Source organism: Rattus norvegicus, chromosome X (genome assembly GCF_021556685.1).
Source record: "Rattus norvegicus strain SHRSP/BbbUtx chromosome X, alternate assembly SHRSP_T2T, whole genome shotgun sequence".
Taxonomy (NCBI): domain Eukaryota; kingdom Metazoa; phylum Chordata; class Mammalia; order Rodentia; family Muridae; genus Rattus; species Rattus norvegicus.
The window spans coordinates 8,011,869-8,030,724 of record NC_141554.1 but is presented as its reverse complement, the minus strand read 5'-3'; the positions used below and the strand labels follow the sequence as shown (position 1 = coordinate 8,030,724).

The 18,856-nt window shown below is 40.6% G+C and overlaps 1 protein-coding gene across 4 annotated transcripts in view; it reads left to right on the top strand.

The window, feature by feature from the left end:
- Positions 1-8,928, top strand: part of Jade3 (jade family PHD finger 3) — a 172,338-nt gene extending 163,410 nt beyond the window's left edge. For 3 of the 4 annotated variants that reach the window (XM_087599331.1, XM_087599330.1, XM_087599332.1), the window contains one exon: positions 5,961-8,928. In XM_087599331.1, the coding sequence (XP_087455457.1) occupies positions 5,961-6,871 (911 nt within the window). In that variant the 3' untranslated portion in view covers positions 6,872-8,928. The remainder of the gene's footprint in view (positions 1-5,960) is intronic. The other variant, NM_001271265.1, reaches the window with a different exon arrangement.
- Positions 8,929-18,856: the final 9,928 nt, after the last annotated feature.

The following is an 18,856-nucleotide window of genomic DNA, read 5'->3' as shown; positions in this document are numbered from 1 at the left end:
GTCTTCAATAGCAAGAAAATCGACAGAGAGCCCACATAAACATGGAAGTTGAACAATGCTCAATGATACCCTGGTCAAGGAAGAAATAAAGAAAGAAATTAAAGACTTCTTAGAATTTAATGAAAATGAAGGTACAACATACCCAAACTTATGGGACACAATGAAAGCTGTGTTAAGAGGAAAACTCATAGCTCTGAGTGCCTGCAGAAAGAAACAGGAGAGAGCATATGTCAGCAGCTTGACAGCACACCTAAAAGCTCTAGAATAAAAAGAATCTAATACACCCAAGAGGAGTAGAAGGCAGGAAATAATCAAACTCAGAGCTGAATTAAACCAAGTAGAAACAAAAAGGACTATACAAAGAATCAACAAAACCAGGAGCTGGTTCTTTGAGAAAATCAACATGATAGGTTCACCCTTAGCCAGACTAACCAAAGCATACAGAGAGTGTATCCAGATTAACAAAATCAGAAAAAAACAGGAAGGCATAACAACAGAATCTCAGGAAATTCAAAAAAATCATCAGATAATACTACAAAAGCCTACATTCAACAAAACTGGAACATAATACCAATACTGTCCAAACTATTCCACAAAATAGAAACAGACGAAAGCCACAATTATGCTTATACCTAAACCACACAAAGACCCAACAAAGAAAGAGAACTTCAGACTAATTTCCCTTAAGAATATTGACACAAGGGGTTGGGGATTTGGCTCAGTGGTAGAGCGCTTGCCTAGCAAGCACAAGGTCCTGGGTTCGGTCCCCAGCTCTGGAAAAAAAAAAGGAATATTGACACAAAAATACACAAGAAAATTCGTGCAAACCGAATCCAAGAACACATCAAAATGATCATCCATCATGATCAAGTAGGCTTCATCCCTAGAATGCAGGGATAGTTCAGTATACAGAAATTCATCAACATAATCCACTATATAAACAAACTCAAAGAAAAAAATCATGTGATCATTTCATTAGATGTTGAGAAAGCATTTGACAAAATTCAACACCCCTTCAAGATAAAAGTCCTGGAAAGATCAGGAATTCAAGGCCCATATCTAAGCATAGTAAAAGTCATATACAGAAAACCAGTAGCAAACATTAAACTAAATGGAGAGAAACTTGAAGCAATTCCACTAAAATCAGGGACTACATAAGGCTGCCCACTCTCTCCCTACTTATTCAGTACAGTACTCAAAGTCCTAGCCTGGGCAATCAGACAACAAAAGGAGGTCGAAGAGATACAAATTGGAAAGGAAGAACTCAAAATATCACTATTTGCAGATGATATCATAGTTTACTTAAGTGACCCCGAAGGTTCCACCAGAGAACTAAGCCTGATAAACAACTTCGGGAAAGTGGCTGGGTATAAAATTAACTCAAACAAATCAGTAGCCTTCCTCTGCTCAAAGGATAAACAGACTGAGAATGAAATTCGGGAAATGACACCCTTCATAATAGTCTCAAATAATATAAAATACCTCGGTGTGACTTTAACCAAGCAAGTAAAAGATCTGTACAATAAGAACTTCAAGCCTCTAAAGAAAGAAATTGAAGAAGACCTCAGAAGATGGAAAGACCTCCCATGCTCATGGATTGGCAGGATTAATATAGTAAAAATGGCCATTTTGCCAAAAGCAATCTACAGATTCAATGCAATCTCCATCAAAATCCCATCTCAATTCTTCATAGAGTTAGAAATAGCAATTTGTGAATTCATTTGGAATAATAAAAAACCCAGGATAGCGAAAACTATACTCAGCAACAAAAGAACTTCAGGGGGAATCACCATCCCTGACCTCAAGCAGTATTACACAGCAATAATGATTTAAAAAAACTGTACAGTATTGGTACAGAGACAGGCAAGTAGATTAATGGAATAGACCCAGAAATGAACACACACACCTATGTTCGTTTGATGCTTGACAAAAGAGCTAAAACCGTCCAGTGGGAATGGTTTTTGACAAATGGTGCTGGTTCAACTGGAGGTCAGCATGTAGAAGAATGCAAATTGACCCATTCTTATTGCCCGGTACTAAGCTTAAGTCCAAGTGGATCATGGACCTCCACATTAAACCAGATACACTCAAACTTATAGAAGAAAAAGTGGAGAAGAGTCACATGGGCACTGGGGAAAATTTCCTGAACAAAACACCAATGGCTTAATGCTCTAAGATCAAGAATCAACAAATGGGATCTCACAAAACTGCAAAGCTTCTGTAAGGCAAAAGACACTGTCATTAGGACAAATCAGCAACCAATAGATTGGTAAGAGATCTTTACCAATCCTACATCTGATAGAGGGCTAATATCCAAAATATACAAAGAACTCAAGAAGTTAGACTCCAGAGAGACAAATAACCCTGTTAAAAAATGGGGTACAAAGCTAAACAAAACATTCTCAGCAGAGTAATATCAATTGTCTAAGAAGTACCTAAAGAAATGCTAAACATCCTTAGTCATCAGGGAAATGCAAATCAAAACAACCCTGAGATTCCACCTCACACCAATCAGAATGGCTAAGATTAAAAAAAACTTAGGTAACAACAGAGACTGGTGAGGATGTGGAAAAACAAGAACACGCCTCCATTGTTGGTGGGATTGCAAACTGGTACAACCACTCTGGAAATCAGTCTCGAGGTTCCTCAGAAAATTGACATTCCACTACCTGAAGACCTAGCTATACCTCTCCTGGGCATATACCAAAAAGATACTTCAACACACCACAAAGACACATGCTCCACTATGTTCATAGCAGCCTTATTTATAATAGCCAGAAGCTGGAAAGAACCCAGATCCCCTTCAGCAGAGGAATGGATACAGAAAATGGAGTACTACTCAGCAATCAAAACAATGACTTCATGAAATTCATAGGCAAGTGGATTGAACTAGAAAATATCATTCTGAATGAGGTAAAGCAATCACAGAAAAACACGCATGGTATGCACTTACTCATGAGTGGTTATTAGCCCAAAAGCTCGAATTATCCAAGATACAATCCACAGACCACGTGAGGCTCAAGAAGAAGGATGACCATAGTATGGATGCTTCACTCCTTCTTAAAAGGGGGAACAAAAATATTCATAGGAGGGGATATGGAGGCAAAGTTTGGAGCAGAGACTGAAGGAACAGCCATTCAGAGCCTGCCCCACATGTGCCCCATATATATACAGCCAACAAGACTAGATAAGATTGATGAAGCTAAGAAGTGCATGCTGACAGGAACCAGATATAGATCTCTCCTGACAGACACAGCCACAGCATGTCAAATACAGAGGAGAATGCTAGCAGCAAACCACTGATCTGAGAACAGGATCCCCGTTGGAGAAATTAGAGAAATGATTGGAGGAGCTGAAGGGGCTTGCAACCCATAAGAACAACACCACCAACCAAACAGAACTTCCAGGGACTAAACCACTACCCAAAGAAATGGACTGACCCATGGCTCCAGCTGCATATATAGCAATGAATAGCCTTGTTGGGCAGCAATGGAAGGAGAAGCCCTTGGTCCTGCCAACGTTGGACCCCCAGTATAAGGGATTGTCGGGGGGAGTGGATGGGGAGGGAAACACCCTTATAGAAGAAGGGGAGGGGGAAGGGATAGGGGGCTTATGGACAGGAAACCAGGAAAGGGCATAACATTTGAAATGAAAATAAAAAAATAGCCAATTTTTAAAAAAGTAAAGGCGCGTACCCCATGCCTGGGCCTAAGCCTTTTTTTTAAACCTTTTCACAAGATCTTTATAAATTGTGGATTAGAGTTCATTCTATATATATTCAAGTTGACAACTGAGATTTGCCATCATAATCCATCCACATCACATTATTTAACACATAATGTGTCCAAATGGAAACAAGAGTCAAGTATAATAATGCCTAGAAATAACTGTCCCTTGTTCAACTGCAAACCCATAAACAATAAATTTAGGTAGGCTCTTGCCCCAAGGTCACCACTGCCTTAATCTGATTATTTCCTTGAACACAGAATTCAGCTCTATTCCACTTCCTGGTGTACCTTTAATACTTTAACCATACATTTTGTACTTTTCCTTTCTCAACTTGCTCTTTTTCATCAAACACTGTGTTTTGTGCTTTCCTTTGCTGATGCATTATTCTAAATCTCTTCACTTTAGCCTCAGGCATAGTCTTTAGACAAGAGCAAAAAATGTAGCCATATTCTTTACCAAAATATCATTAGTCTCTAGATCACATACTAACATTCTTCTTTTTTGAAACCTCTTGAGCCATGCCTCACCAGTTCAAATCACCCTCAGCACCAATGTCTTCCATATTCCTACTAGGATGGCCCATTAAATCCCAGTTAGAGCCTTCCATTGCTTCCCAAATCTAAAGTCCCCAAATCCACATTCCTCCAAGCAAAAGCATAGTCAAGGCTGTCACAGCAATACCCAGTCCCTGATACCAACTTTTCTCATATTTAGAGTTCTATTGCTGTGAACAATCACCATGATGAAAGAAACTCTTATAAAGGAAAACATTTAATTAAAGACTGGCTTACACTTTCAGAGGCTTAGTCCATTATCATGGCTGGAGGTATGGCAGTAAGCAGGCAGACATGGTGCTGAAGAAGGTGCTGAGAGTTCTGCATCTTAATCTAAAAGCAGACAGGAGGAAACTGACTTTTGCAGGCAGCTAGAAAGAGATTGATTCCAAACTGGGCAGACTTGACCACTTAGGAGCCATCAAAGCCTACTCCCACAGTGACCCTTCCTCCAACAAAGCCACACCTACTCCAACAAGGCCACACCTCCTAGTATAGTACCACTCCCCATGGGCCAAGCATATTCATACCACCACAGTGAGAGAGATGGATGATGATAATTATAGTACCCAAAGTGGAAGTTTGACTAGAATTATGACAGCCACATACAGTAACACTTCCCTGTGTTTCTTTTAATATAAAGATATGTAAGAGAACCTGAGTACTAAGAGAAACTTGTGGTTTGCTTTTAATGTTAAAATCATCACCTGCTAAAAGCCAACCATAAAATAATAAGATAGATGTCAAAAACCTTGTGACTGTATGTCACAACAGACTGGTATAGCAAGAAATAGCAGAGCTACTCAACCACAAGGTTACCTTATAACATGACTACCAAGGCAATAAGAAGCAAAGGACAACAGGGAGGAGCTCCTGTGTGCCAATGAGATTGGACTTAGCCAAGTAGCTTCTGATTATAAGAATACAATTTACAACATCAACAAATGGCAAGCCCTAGCAGACATGGGAACTGTAGTTGTTCAAAATGGACCCTTGGGGAATACATGCTGCCTTTTAGGATACCTGCAAGCCATCCTCTCTATCTCATTTTTAAAAAGCTGTATGTTGTAAGATGATAATGGGCAAAGGCCAATTGTAGGGTGACATCCAGATAATTAATAGTTTCCTGGATAATCCTGTTGTTGTGATTTTTTTTCCTCCTGGCCCTTACCACTATCAAGCTTTGCCCAGGGCCAGCAAGATGGTTCAGCAGGTAACAGCACTTGCTTTGAAAGCCAAGTGGCCTGACTTTGATTCTTAGAGCATGCATATATATATATATATATATATATATATATATATATATATATATACATGCATACATGCATACATACATACATACATACATACATACATACATACATACAGTTGCACCCACACATACCCAAAAAAAATGAAATACATGGAGATAGGGGTGCATGACAGAGCACACTGGTTGTTGTTCTTGTTTTGTAGGTTAGGAAAAAAAAGGGGGAAAAGGGTGGGAGTGCTTTCTGTGGGTCTCTGGGTTCATTTTCTAGTACAGCTCATTTCAGCTACTTACCATGCAATACATGCTCATCAAAGGCAGGTGCTTGTTAGACATTTGGATCAGTAGGTTCGTGAATTCACTTTGTGATACTCATATATGCTAATAATTAAATTGGTTGTTAAACAAATCTTTCTTTTTTATCTCAGGACTTTCTTTGACAAATGCACTAGAGAACTCACTGTTTTACCCACCACCACGAATTACCTTAAAGTTAAAAATGCCTAAATCAACCTCAGAAGATTGCAGAGACAGCTCCACAGAAACTGAACACCAACCCTCGTCTCCTGGAAGCAGCTCCCCTAGTCACAGTAAAAGGAGCCCTGAGATGCCTGAGGAGCCACTGGATATGAATGTGAAAATATATCCAAGATATCCACTAGAAAGCAAAAGTAACTGTGTGCTGGCTAGCCGAAGCCATTCTCAAAGTGAAACCAGGAGCTCTAGTCCTACTCAGAGAGCTCCATCTGCAGAATTCTATCATGGGCAAACATTAGGGAAGCCTCTGGCCCTTCAGGCTGCCCTTCATGGACAGGCTTCTATTGGTAATGGGAAAAATCAGCCTAACTCCAGGCTTGCTAGTTCCAATGGCCTGGAGGGCAACTGGTCTGGGAATATCACCCAGAAAGTTAATTCAGGTGAGATGTGCTATGACCAGGAGTCCATGCTCAGCTCCCACTTGCCCAGTTCAGGCAACATTAGAAAATCTGGCATGGAACACTTCAGCAGGTCCTTTAAGGAGGCTACCAATACATGGGTAAAGCCTAATGAGGACCTCCAGTACTGTGTTAAGCCAACTAAGAATGTGAGCTCTAAGGAGCAATTGTGGGGTAGACCGCTTCTCAGGCGGTCCACAGGAAGAGCTTCATATCAGGAAACTGATGGCTATTGCCCTGACTTGGAGCCCAGTGATTCAGAGGCAGAAGGGGAGGGGAATAAAGAAACAGTGAGGGTAAAGAGAGAGAGTTCTGACAGAGAAAATCCTTCCCATGATTCTGCTCGAGAGTGCCATGGGAAAACCAAGACACACCCTCATTCCCACAGCTCAATGCAAAGGTGATGAGAAATGCCTAAAGGTAACCCAGCCTTTGCCTTTGCCCCATATACTGGGGGAAATCTAAACACCAAAAGGATTCTAGTGTATATTAGGGGGAATTGCAGGGAAACTGATGGTTTGAAGTTTTTGAAAGTGTTTCAGGTCTAGTTTTTATAAGCACATTATGAGAGTTGCAGATTGTCTGGGGTTGCTTTGTCGGAGGCTGCTGGGAACAGTTGGGCCCAGAGTATTTGCTCAGCTTTCCCGTTACATTAACACACTGATTAATCTATGTATTAAGATTCCTTGCATTGTCAATGGATTTGCAAGAGGATATGAAAGACACTAAAACTACTTATCTTTTGAAACTATAATATGTGACTCCTTGAAACTCAAATCTGTAGAAAGTTTCTAATTCCACTGGTATCTGTAAAACCTCTTGAAGAGAGAGACCAGGAGAGTACATTCTCAGATACTGATACTTACTGTTGTCTTCCTTGCTTCACGCAAGGTTGAGTTTCTTTCACAGTATCATATCTTACAAAGTCAGTTCTTCTAAATGTCCAGTGCCTGTTCCTAGATCTGCTTCTTGGGGACACACTCATAACTCTCTTATCCAGCTAACAAGCTAACTTGTGGATAGTGTTTACAAAAGTACAGAAGTACTACTTCCAAGGAAAATGCTCTGCTTCTCAAGGCATTTGTGAAGACGTCCAGAACATTTCCCAAAGTGTGACCTTTTCTGGTATATTTGTACCAGGTCAGGGTTTTTTGTGTTGTTTTCAAATAAGTTTGACTAAAGTTTGGCTGACAGTTTTTGTATACTTGCTTTAATGTTTATAAAATTTTTATTGAGGAATAATTAAGATATAGTGTAATGCACAGAGGCTTAAGTATTCTTACCTGCTTTAATTTTGAAACAGATTTTTATTGTCAGAAATTTGAAAGCATGTGTTTAACACATGGATATAATTTAGCTTTGTATGAATTTTAAATCCAAGGCAATTTCCCAAGCATAAAAGTTGGAGCCATTTTTCAGAACTTGCTTATACCACATTACCAAATAATCAGCCTTGATTCATTTCTAGACGAAGAGAATTTTGAAGTAGAAGATAAAACAAGTCTGCTTCCCATTTAAGAAAAGGAGAAAGTAACAGTTTGTAAGAATATGAGGCAGACTGTAATTCTCAGCTCCCTTTTCTTCTTAGCCTTAAAATAATATTCTCTTTCTTCTAGTTTGGGAACATATAGAGAGAATTTTCAAACAAGAGGCCATTTTCAATTTTTGAAGTTTCATGCTGATGAAAGAAGCAAGCTGCAGTAGGTGCCAGTGAGAGGGCTGTAGCCCTCTAGCCAATGCTATGGACCTAGAAAACTCTGCAGTTTGCCTCTCCCTCACTTTCATTCTTAGAGCCTCATTAAAGGCTTCTTTGGGAGGTTGTTTTCTCCTGTTTTGAAAACTTGTGTATTTTGCCTCTCCTTTGGCTGCATCTTCAAAAGATTCCTTTTGTGCCTATGAACATGTGTGAACATACCATACCATGAATAGTAGGTGTACTGTATTTTGTTTTAGTTGAAAAATGAGGAAGAGAATTTCCTTTCTTCATACCCTCAGCTTCTGTACTTATTTGAATACTTATAGGGTACATACAAATTTGACACTTTTGTGGTAATGAAAATAAATTGGAGCTGAGTTGTAGATTCCTTAAAGGCCAGCAGGTTGCCAGTGTCCTTTCATGCTTTTGAATTCTGAGGGAGGTGAGCAAACATGGAAACAGTGCTTTAGCCAAATTCCATATGTAATACCATTGGGAGAGTATTGCCTGAAATATTCAAGTCAGGGAGATAAAATGGTAATTTTTTTTACAGAATTTTCCTGGGTAAACAAATGAGCCAGCCTTCCGCTATATACATTCCAATTGCCCCAAGCATCTGCTACATTTTGTTCTTTGAAGTATTACCTCTTAACCTTTGTTAATGGTTTTTGTCTTGTCTTATACAAGTTTTGAAGATGAACTCAATCTTTTCTCAAATGTCACCTTTTTATCAATACTTTTACATTAAATTATAAAAACTGTTAACCTCTGTCAGTGTGATAATTTTCTATTCTGGCTAGTGATTTTTTTTTACATTGATTAATTTACTGTATGTTGAATATACTGTATGAATCATACAAATGAAGCAAAGTAAAGTGGTGTTTGGGGAGGAAGAATTGAATGTTTAGAAGCACAGATCATCTGAGTATAGTAGCACATGTCTAGCAACCCAGTAGGAAGCTGAAAGAAAAATTATTTCCTGGATAGCCTAAGCTACATAATAAGACCCTGTCTCAAAGAAAGAAAAAGCACATATTCACAATTCAGGTCAATACCAGAAATCAGAGAATCCTTTGTACTTTGCCCAGAAACTATGATTTCATCAGGCCAGTAGGAAATAACTTTAGAATCATCATTTAAAATAGCCAGGGACATGGATCCTATCTAAAGCGACAGGATGCACAAGGCTATTGTTTACATATACATTCTACACAGAGCTCTAGGAGTCTATTTGTAATCAGGTTTATATGTTCTCATGCCAGAACTTTGTGTGTGGTAAACATTTTCAAATTGTCAAAGGTCATTAAGTAAATCAGTAGTGAAAGAAAGATAAAAATGGTTGTTTCTACCTCTGCCCACCTCTCTTGCTTGTTAATAAGTAACTGTTCTGATAATTCATTCTGAAGACTTTAAACTACAAATATATCTTGTTACAGTCAGCAATATTGGGTTTATAAGAAGGTGTACATTTCAAGTAGGAGGTGAACATTTCTCTCTATTAAAGAAATGTTTAAATGTACAGAACAAGCTAGCTGATGCACACTCTCAGCTTTTTCCCTGAAAGATCAAAGTCCTCAATATGCTTGCTTGTTTTTTTCCCATTTTGCCATGCTGAGGATAGAAACCAGAACTTTGAGCATGCAAGATAATCACTTTCCCACTAAGCTATAAAGCCCCTTACTGACTTTAGAACTGAAGAAAAGTACCCAAAAGCAAAAGTATATTCAGCACCCATTAATTTTGATGTGTTGTTATTTCAAAGACAATGTATTGTATAACATTTTATTATTCCCAGTGTGACTATTCTGTGGAAATCAGCAATTGTGTAATAATGGTTTTAAAAGAACAGTTAGTAAATCCCACCCTGAAGCTATCCATCTCTGCAGCCAACTTTGTAACCCTTGGTTTAGCACTGTTAAAGGAGGCTTCTGGGAGTTGAGTTTATGTCATAGAGTGAAAGAGAGTCGATGACCTAAGACTTTGTCTTTGCAATGACACGGGCAGGGAATTACACAACCCCTTGTGTCTATTCACTAGAGAGTTCCTCTGCCATATGCTTCTGAACACATTTATCATCATGTTGAGGTTGATTAGGGTGCGAGCATTTTGCACGGCCTGACCACCAGGCTCCAAACATCATTCCCATCCCTTCAATACTACTTCAATTCCCTTCCATTTTGATTAGGATACGTAAGTGGCAAATAGCTTAGAAATAGTCTGGGAAGGTGAACCTTGACCAGTTCAAGCTGTGCTCATCAGAGCCAGAAGTTGAAACTAAGAGAAGATCTACAAACTGCCTTTAGCTGAGTTGTTTTGGGAAGAGTTGAGCTATAATGGAGCTACTTTCCTGAAGCACATGTGGATTGTGGGATAGTTTCATTATTTCTCACCTTAAACTTTTTTATTAATCATTCCATTCCTTTACATCTCAAATGATATCCCACTTCCCAGTTACCCCCTCTACAAACCCCCCGTTCCACATCTGCCCTCCCCCCTACCCTTCCCCTGTATGAGAGTGCTCCTCCACCCACACTCCCCTGCCTCACCTCTCCAGCATCCTCCTACATTGAGGCATCAAGCCTCCCCATGACCAAGGGACTCCCCTCCTATTAATGTCAGGCAAGGCCATCCTCTGCTATATATGTATCTGGAGCCATGGATCCCTCCAGGTACACTCCTTGGTTGGTGCTCTAGACTCTGGGAAAACTGGGTGGTCAGGCCAGCCTATGTTGGTCTTCCTATGGGGTTGAAATCCCACTCTGCTCCTCCAGTCCTTCTGCCAGCTCCCCCACCAGGTTCTCTGAGCTCCATCTGATGGTTGGCTCCAAGGATCTGCATCTGCCATTGGTTAGTTGCTGGGCAGACTTTCTCAGGAACTGCCACACTAGGTTCCTGTTAGTAATCACTTCTTGACCATGGTGGTGGGTTTGGTGTCTGCAGGCATGATGGATCCCCGGGTGGGGCAGTCCCTGATTGGCCCTTCCTTCAGTCTCTATTTGATTTTTTTTGTCCCTCTTCTTCCTTTGTACAGGAACATTTCTGGTTTAAAATTTTTGAGAAGGGTGGGTGTCTCCATTCCTCCACCGGGGCCATGCCTATCTGCTGGAGGAGGTCTCTACAGGATCTGTCTCCAGCTTCGCTGTGCATTTTGGCCAAAGTCATTCCCGTTGGGTCTTGCGAGCCTCACATTTCCCTGGGTGTCGGTAGCTATCCCCAGTTCCTCATCCCCCTTGCTACCCTTTTGTGTTCAATTTCCTGACCCTCTGTACCTCTCTCACATCTCCAGATCCTAATGCTGCCACCCTTATTTCCTCCCCCTCTTCTCCCTCCCAAGTCCCCCTCTTTCAATCTTCCACAATCATTCTCTTTCCCCCTCAATGAAGGATGGAAGCATCCACACCCTTCTTTCTACATTCAGTATCTTCTTTGGGTTTTATTATGGACATTGGGGGATTTGGGGCTAATATTCAATTATTAGTGAGTACATACCATGTGTGTTCTTTTCTGACTGGGTTACCTCACTCAGGATGATACCTTCTAGTTCTATTCATTTGCCTGTGAATTTCATGAAGTCACTGTTTTTAATAGCTGAGAGGTACTCCATTATATAAATGTACCACTTTTTCTGTATTCATTCTTCTGTTGAGGAACATCTGGGTTGTTTCCAAGTTCAGACTATTATAAATAAGGCTGCTGTGAACATAGTGGAGCATCTTTTGGGTATATGCCCAGGAGTGGTATAGCTGGGTCCTCAGGTCCTATTTCCAATTTTCTCAGGAACCTCCAGACTGGTTTCCAAAGTAGTTTTACCAGCTTGCAATCCCACCAGCAGTGGAGGAGTGTTCCTCTTTCTCCACATCCTTGCCAGCATCTGCTGTCACCTGAGTTTTTGATCTTAACCATTCTCACTGGTGTGAGGTGAAATCTCAGGGTTGTTTTGATTTGCATTTCCCTTATGACTAAAGATGTTGAACATTTCTTTAGGTGCTTCTCAGCCATTCGCTATTCCTCAGTTGAAAATTCTTTGTTTAGTTCTGTACTCTATTTTTAATAGTATTATTTGGTTCTCTGGAGTTATTTGTATATTTTGGATATTAGCCCTCTATGTAGGGTTGATAAATATCTTTCCCAATCTGTTGGTTGCTATTTTGTCCTTACTGACAGTGTCCTTTGCTTTACAGAAACTTTTCAATTTTATGAGTTCTCATTTCAAATGTTGCTCTTAAAGCATAATCCATTGGTATTCTGTTCAGGAACTTTTCCCCTATGCCCAAGTATTCAAGGCTCTTCCTCTACTTTCTCTTCTGTTAGATTCAGCAGACCTGGTTTTATGTGGAGGTCCTTGATCCACTTGGACTTGAGCTTTGTACAAGGAGATAAGAATGGATCGATTTGCATTCTTCTACATGCTGACCTCCAGTTGAACCAGCACCATTTGTTGAAAATGCTATCTTTTTTCCATTGGATGGTTTTATCTCCTTTGTCAAAAATCAAGTGACCATAGGTGTGTGGGTTCATTTCTGGGTCTTCAATTCTGTTCCATTGGTCTATCTGTCTGTCTCTGTACCAATACCATGCAGTTTTTATCACTATTGCTCTGTAATACTGCTTGAGGTCAGTGACGGTGATTCCCCCAGAAGTTCTTTTATTGTTGAGAATAATTTTCTCTATTCTGGGCTTTTTGTTACTCCAAATGAACTTGAGAATTGCTCTTTCTAACTCTATGAAGAATTGAGTTGAAATTTTGATGGAGATTGCATTGAATCTATAGATTACTTTTGGTAAATGGCCATTTTTACTATATTAATCCTGCTAATCCATGAGCATGGGAGATCTTTCCATCTTCTGAGGTCTTCTTTGATTTCATTCTTCTGGGATTAGAAATTTTTCTCATACAGATCTTTTACTTGCTTGGTTAGAGTCACACCAAGTTATTTTATATTATTTGTGGCTATTGTGAAGGGTATCGTTTCCCTAATTTCTTTCCTATGTATCCTTTGAGTAGATTTTATATCCAGCCACTTTGCTGAAGTTGTTTATCAGCTGTAGGAGTTCTCTGGTAGAATTTTGGGGGTCACATGTATACTATCATATTATCTTCAAATAGTGATATCTTGACTTCCTCCCTCCCAATTTGTATCCCTTTGATGTCTTTTTGTTGTCTAATTGCTCTGACTAGAACTTCAAGTACTATATTGAATAGGTAGGGAGAGAGTTCCTCTCCATTTAGTTTAATGTTGGCTATTGGTTTGCTGTAATTGCTTTTGTTATATTTAGGTATGCACCTTGAATTCCTGATCTCTCCAATACTTTTAGCATGTATGGGTGTTGTATTTTGTCAAAGGCTTTTTCAGCATCTAATGAGATGATCATGTGGTTTTTTTTCTTTGAGTTTGTTTATATAATGGATTATATTGATGGATTTCTGTATATAAAAACTTAAAATTTAGAAAATTAAAATTATACTTAAATAATGCCTTAAGTCCCTATCTAAATTAATCTGTTTCATGGGGATGTGGGTGTTAGACACTTCTTCTCTGTTCATCAGAGTTTTCCCCCATCTACTTTGGAAAACAGAAACGCTAGTTCAATTTGTCTCCCATTTTCCCTGTCTCTGCAAGGGTCTAAAGGGGTAAAGCCAATGAGAATGTTCTCAAGGCTGCTGCTGACTGTATCAATGCAGTGGCCACTCAACCTTTCAGTTATACTTGCTAACTGAATAGTTATGATGAAGCCATGGGGAACAGGCTTGCCTCCATCTCAGACAATTTGTCCCAGTGTTGCCCTCAAGACCCCCCAAAAGGACTGAGAATAAAGGTTACTTTCAAGACATTTACTTTGGTCCCTTACAGAACAACCAAGGACAAACCAGGAAATATACTTGGGACCAGTTAAGCCTTCAAATAATGAAACATTGATATGTCAGGCTTATCCATAACTACAGGAAGATAAGACTATTTGGCTCCTTTTGGCACATGTAAACTTGTTCAAGGCCCCACAACAGCATCAAGATGGAAGCCAATACAGTCATGGTTGATTTCTATGTCTAGGGTACGTTCTCGAAGCATCCTTACAGATTTTCTCCCTGAAGGAAGAAAATCCTTTGTTGAGAAATCACTAATTTGATGTCATTGTAACCCTTGTCTTCTTTGATAGTGTTTAAGAAAGAGCAAGTGGTCTTGCATAGAACCTAGGTCAGTTCCCAGTACACACATGGTGGCTCACAACCATCTGCAACTCCAGTTCCAGGGGCTCCAACACATTCTGGCTTCTGTGGGTACCAGGCATGCACATGGTACAGATACATGCATGCAGATAAAACACTCATACACATAAATCTTTAAAAATATAGACAATTTACATAAAGCAAAGACGCTTGTATCCAAAGAACAGACTAGTTCACACAAATCTGAGCAGGGTGAACCCCACAGTATAAAACCTGGAGGACTTATTTTCTGCCTAATTAGTCAGTCTTATAACTGGCCATAGAAGACTAAGCCATGACTCTCCAAATACACTCACACCCTAATTTCCCGAACCTAATGTGTTACTTATATTGGTTAAAAGGGTCTTCCAAATGTAATTAAAGTTAAGATCCTTGAACTAGGGAAATTAATCTTGTATTGTTAGGCAACTCCATCCAATACCACCACAGGGTACTTTGTACAAAGTAGGACAGTAAAAGGATAAAAGTTCATGGCACATTATGTGACAATGAAAGAGCCATGATCCAATGGTCTCCAGAAAGTACAAAAGGTAATACATTCTGCTTAGAAGTTTCCAGAAGGAACTCAGCCTTCCCCTACACTGTGATTTTAGACTTCTGAAGAATAAAAGTACCCACTGAATTCGTGACAATTTGTTGCATCAGAAGTAGGAAACCAATACATAGGACAGAGTGCAATTGCTTCCCAGCCCTTCAGAGAGACGCTCCTCATCCCCAGTAGACCTATCTGGACTGAAATACTCTGAGTTGGTTCTGTATTTTCACTTTGGTTTTGAAGTGCTAGGGACTGAATCTAGGGCCTTGTGCTTGCTAGATAAGTGCTCTCTACCATTGAGCCACACATCAGCCCTTACTTTTCCTCTTACCTGAAGCACTTTCTTAAAATGGAAAACATGATTTTTTTTATATCAGTAAAATCTTCCCCTATAAAAATATAGTTTTCTACATCACTATCCCAAGAGCACACAGGGATGGACCTATGGCTCCAGCCTCATAAATAGCAGAGGATGACCTTGTAAGGCATCAATGGGAAGAGAGGCCCTTGGTCCTGTCAATGCTAGATGTTCCAGTGTAGGGGAATGTCAGGACAGGGAAGTGGGAGGGAGTGGTGGGTGTGGGAGCATCCTCATAGAAGCAAGGAGAGATAGTGGGTTTCTGGAGGGGAAAATGGGAAAAGGAATAACATTTGAAATGTAAATAAACAATCCAATAAGAAAGAAAAAATCAAAAAGAGAAATATAGTTTTCTCTTTTCTATCTTCCAACCTTTTTCCAGTGTAGTACTCAGCATTTCTCCAGTACCCTACACTGCTAGTCAGGTTGGCATAAGTTTGTGTATTCCTTCTGTCTGAAACAGTGTCCTTGGAAAGTAAAAATAAATCCTTGAGTTTTCATCAGATGTGAGAGGAGAGAAGGGAGAGGACTAGCTCATAGAAAGGAATGATGCTCTAGTCACCAAAACCTACAAGAAAGTGAGTGGTCTGAGAGGGCATTCTTGGAGAGGCCAGATACCTCAGCAGAGCTAGTGAATTAAGTAACATGACTATGACGCCTATTAGAAATCTTTTTTTTTATCTTTATTAACTTGAGTATTTCTTATTTACATTTCGATTGTTATTCCCCTTCCCAGTTTCTGGGCCAACATCCCCTTCCCCTCCCCTTCTATATGGGTGTTCCCCTCCCCATCCTCCCCCCATTATCACCCTCCCCCCAACAATCACATTCACTGGGGGTTCAGTCTTGGCAGGACCAAGGGCTTCCCCTTCCACTGGTGCTCTTACTAGTCTATTCATTGCTACCCATGAGGTTGGAGCCCAGGGGCCTATTAGAAATCTTAAAATGGGGGTTGGGGATTTAGCTCAGTGGTAGAGCGCTTGCCTAGCAAGCGCAAGGCCCTGGGTTCGGTCCCCAGCTCCAAAAAATAGAAAAAGGAAAAAAAAAAGAAATCTTAAAATGTAAAGACACAAATTAAAAACCAAGAGAATAACCCAGATGGTGGTGGCAGCTGCCTTTGATTCTAGCACTTGGGAGGCAAATCTTTTGAGTTTGAGGCCAGCCTGGTCTACAAAGCAAGTTCCAAGACAGCCAGGGCTACACAGAGAAGTCCTGTCTCAAAAAAAAAAAAAAACCAACCTGCCAATCAACCAGATCTTCCAGGGACTGAGCCACTACCCAAAGACTATACATGGGCTGACCCTGGGCTCCAACCTCATAGGTAGCAATGAATAGCCTAGTACCAGTGGAAGGGGAAGCCCTGGGTCCTGCCAAGACTGAACCCCCAGTGGACTTGGTTGTTGGGGGAGGGTGGTAATGGGGGGAGGATGGGGAGGGGAACACCCATATAGGAGGGGAGGGAGAGGGGTTAGGGGGATGTTGGCCCGGAAACTGGGAAGGGGAATAACAATTGAAATGTAAATAAGAAATATCCAATTTAATAAAGATGGAGAAAAAAAACCCAACCAACGCAACAAACAATGAAATCCAAGAAAATGGAGGGTTAGAGGTTGGGTCTAGTAGCACTCCAGTGTAGCAGCACTCAGAGCTAACACAGTATACCAGATTGGAAGCTGGCCTGAGATGTATAGTGAAACCCCAGCTTTTCAAAAAGGATTAAAGGCTAGAGAGGGATATACCAAAAGAAGACTGGAATCACTCTATTAATAGCCTACAAAGACAGATTCATCAAGACAACATAAACAATCACAAATGTTTATATACCTAGTCACAGGAAGGGAAGGGATGGAGAAATTTGGGTGGGAAAAGGGACAGGGAGGGGAAGAGGGAACATGATCAGGTATTGGATGGGGTGAACAGGACTGAAGCCCCGAGGGCCAGCAGAATGTACCAGAGACCTGAGAGGTGAGAGACTCTCAGGACTCAAAGGGACCTTAGATGTGAGGAGAGGGAACTTGTAAAAGCCCACCTCCAGTAGAAAGACAGGGCATCAAGTGAGGAATGGGGTTACCATCCCACAGCCAAAACTCTGACCCAGAATTGTTCCAGACTGAAAGAAATTCAGGGTCAAAAATGGAGAATAGCCTGAGGAAAAGGAGGTCCAGCGACAGGCCGAAAGTGGAATCGAGCTCAAGGGAAGGCCCCCAAGGTCTGACACTATTACTAGGCTATGTTGTGCTCACAAAAAGGTACCTATCATGGCTGCCCTCCAAAAGACCCAACAAGCAGCTGAGTCAGATGCAGATATTTACACCCAACCAATGAATAGAAGCTGCTGACCCCTGTGGTTGAATTATGAAAAAGCTGGAAGAAACTGAGAAGGAGGGCCACCCTGTAGGAGGACCAACAGTCTCAATTAACCTGGACCCCAGAGTTCTCTCAGACACTGGGCCACCAACCAGGCAGTATACACCAGCTGAGATGAGGCCCCCAACACATATTTGGCAGAGGACTCCTGAGTCTGGGTTCAGCCAGAGAAGATGCACCCAACCCTCAAGAGACTGGAGGCCCCAGGGAATTTAGAGGTCTGATGAGGTGGGGGATGGACAGGTGGGGACATCCTTGTAGAGACGGGGGTGTCAGAGGGAAGGAGGTATGGGGTATGGAACAGTCAGAGGGTGAACTTGGAGGGGATAAAATCTGGACTGTAAAAAACAAATACATTAAAAAATATATTAAACAGGGCCAGTGAAATGGCTCAGCAGGTAAAAATGCCACAGAAGACTGATGACCCAATTTTGACTCCTAGAACTCGAGTAAAGGTGAAAAGAGAATGGACTCCACAAAGTTGTCCTTTGACCTTCACATATGCAGAGTGACATGTCCTCTTCTCTCTCTCTCTCTCTCTCTCTCTCTCTCTCTCTCTCTCTCTCTCTCTCTCTGTCTGTCTCTCTCTCTCTCTCTCTCTCTCTCTCTCTCTCTCTCTCTCTCTCTCTCGGCTCTAGCTCTCTCATCCTTACATACATCCTACATAACAATAAAGTTTAACATTTTAAGTATATCAAATGATAGATGATGGAATTACAAAGATAAACTGACAATTGCACAAATATAGTCTTATAAATAATAGAATGAGTACACAGAAAAACAGTGAAAATGTAGAAGATTTTAATAAAAACTCATGTAGGTGGATTTAATATACACTGATCCACACGAAAATACACACTTTCAAGTGAATAAGAAACATTTAGCGCAAGGCCCTGGGTTCGGTCCCCAGCTCCGAAAAAAAAGAACCAAAAAAAAAAAAAAAAGAAACATTTATTAAGGTAGACCAAGTCTCAATAGTAGAGCATTTGTTCAGCATACATAAGGCTTTGGGTTCTAGTCCCAGCACATGCACATGCCCCAGGGTCAATCCCAAAAACATTAAAAAAACTAATATAATTTTTTAAAGACCCAGAAAATTACTAAGGCAAGAATAGATCATTTTCTAGGCCAGTAAACAATTTAAAAAATCTTTTGGTTGGTTTCGTTTTAAGACAGAGTCTCACTATGTAGCATTGGCTAGCCTAGA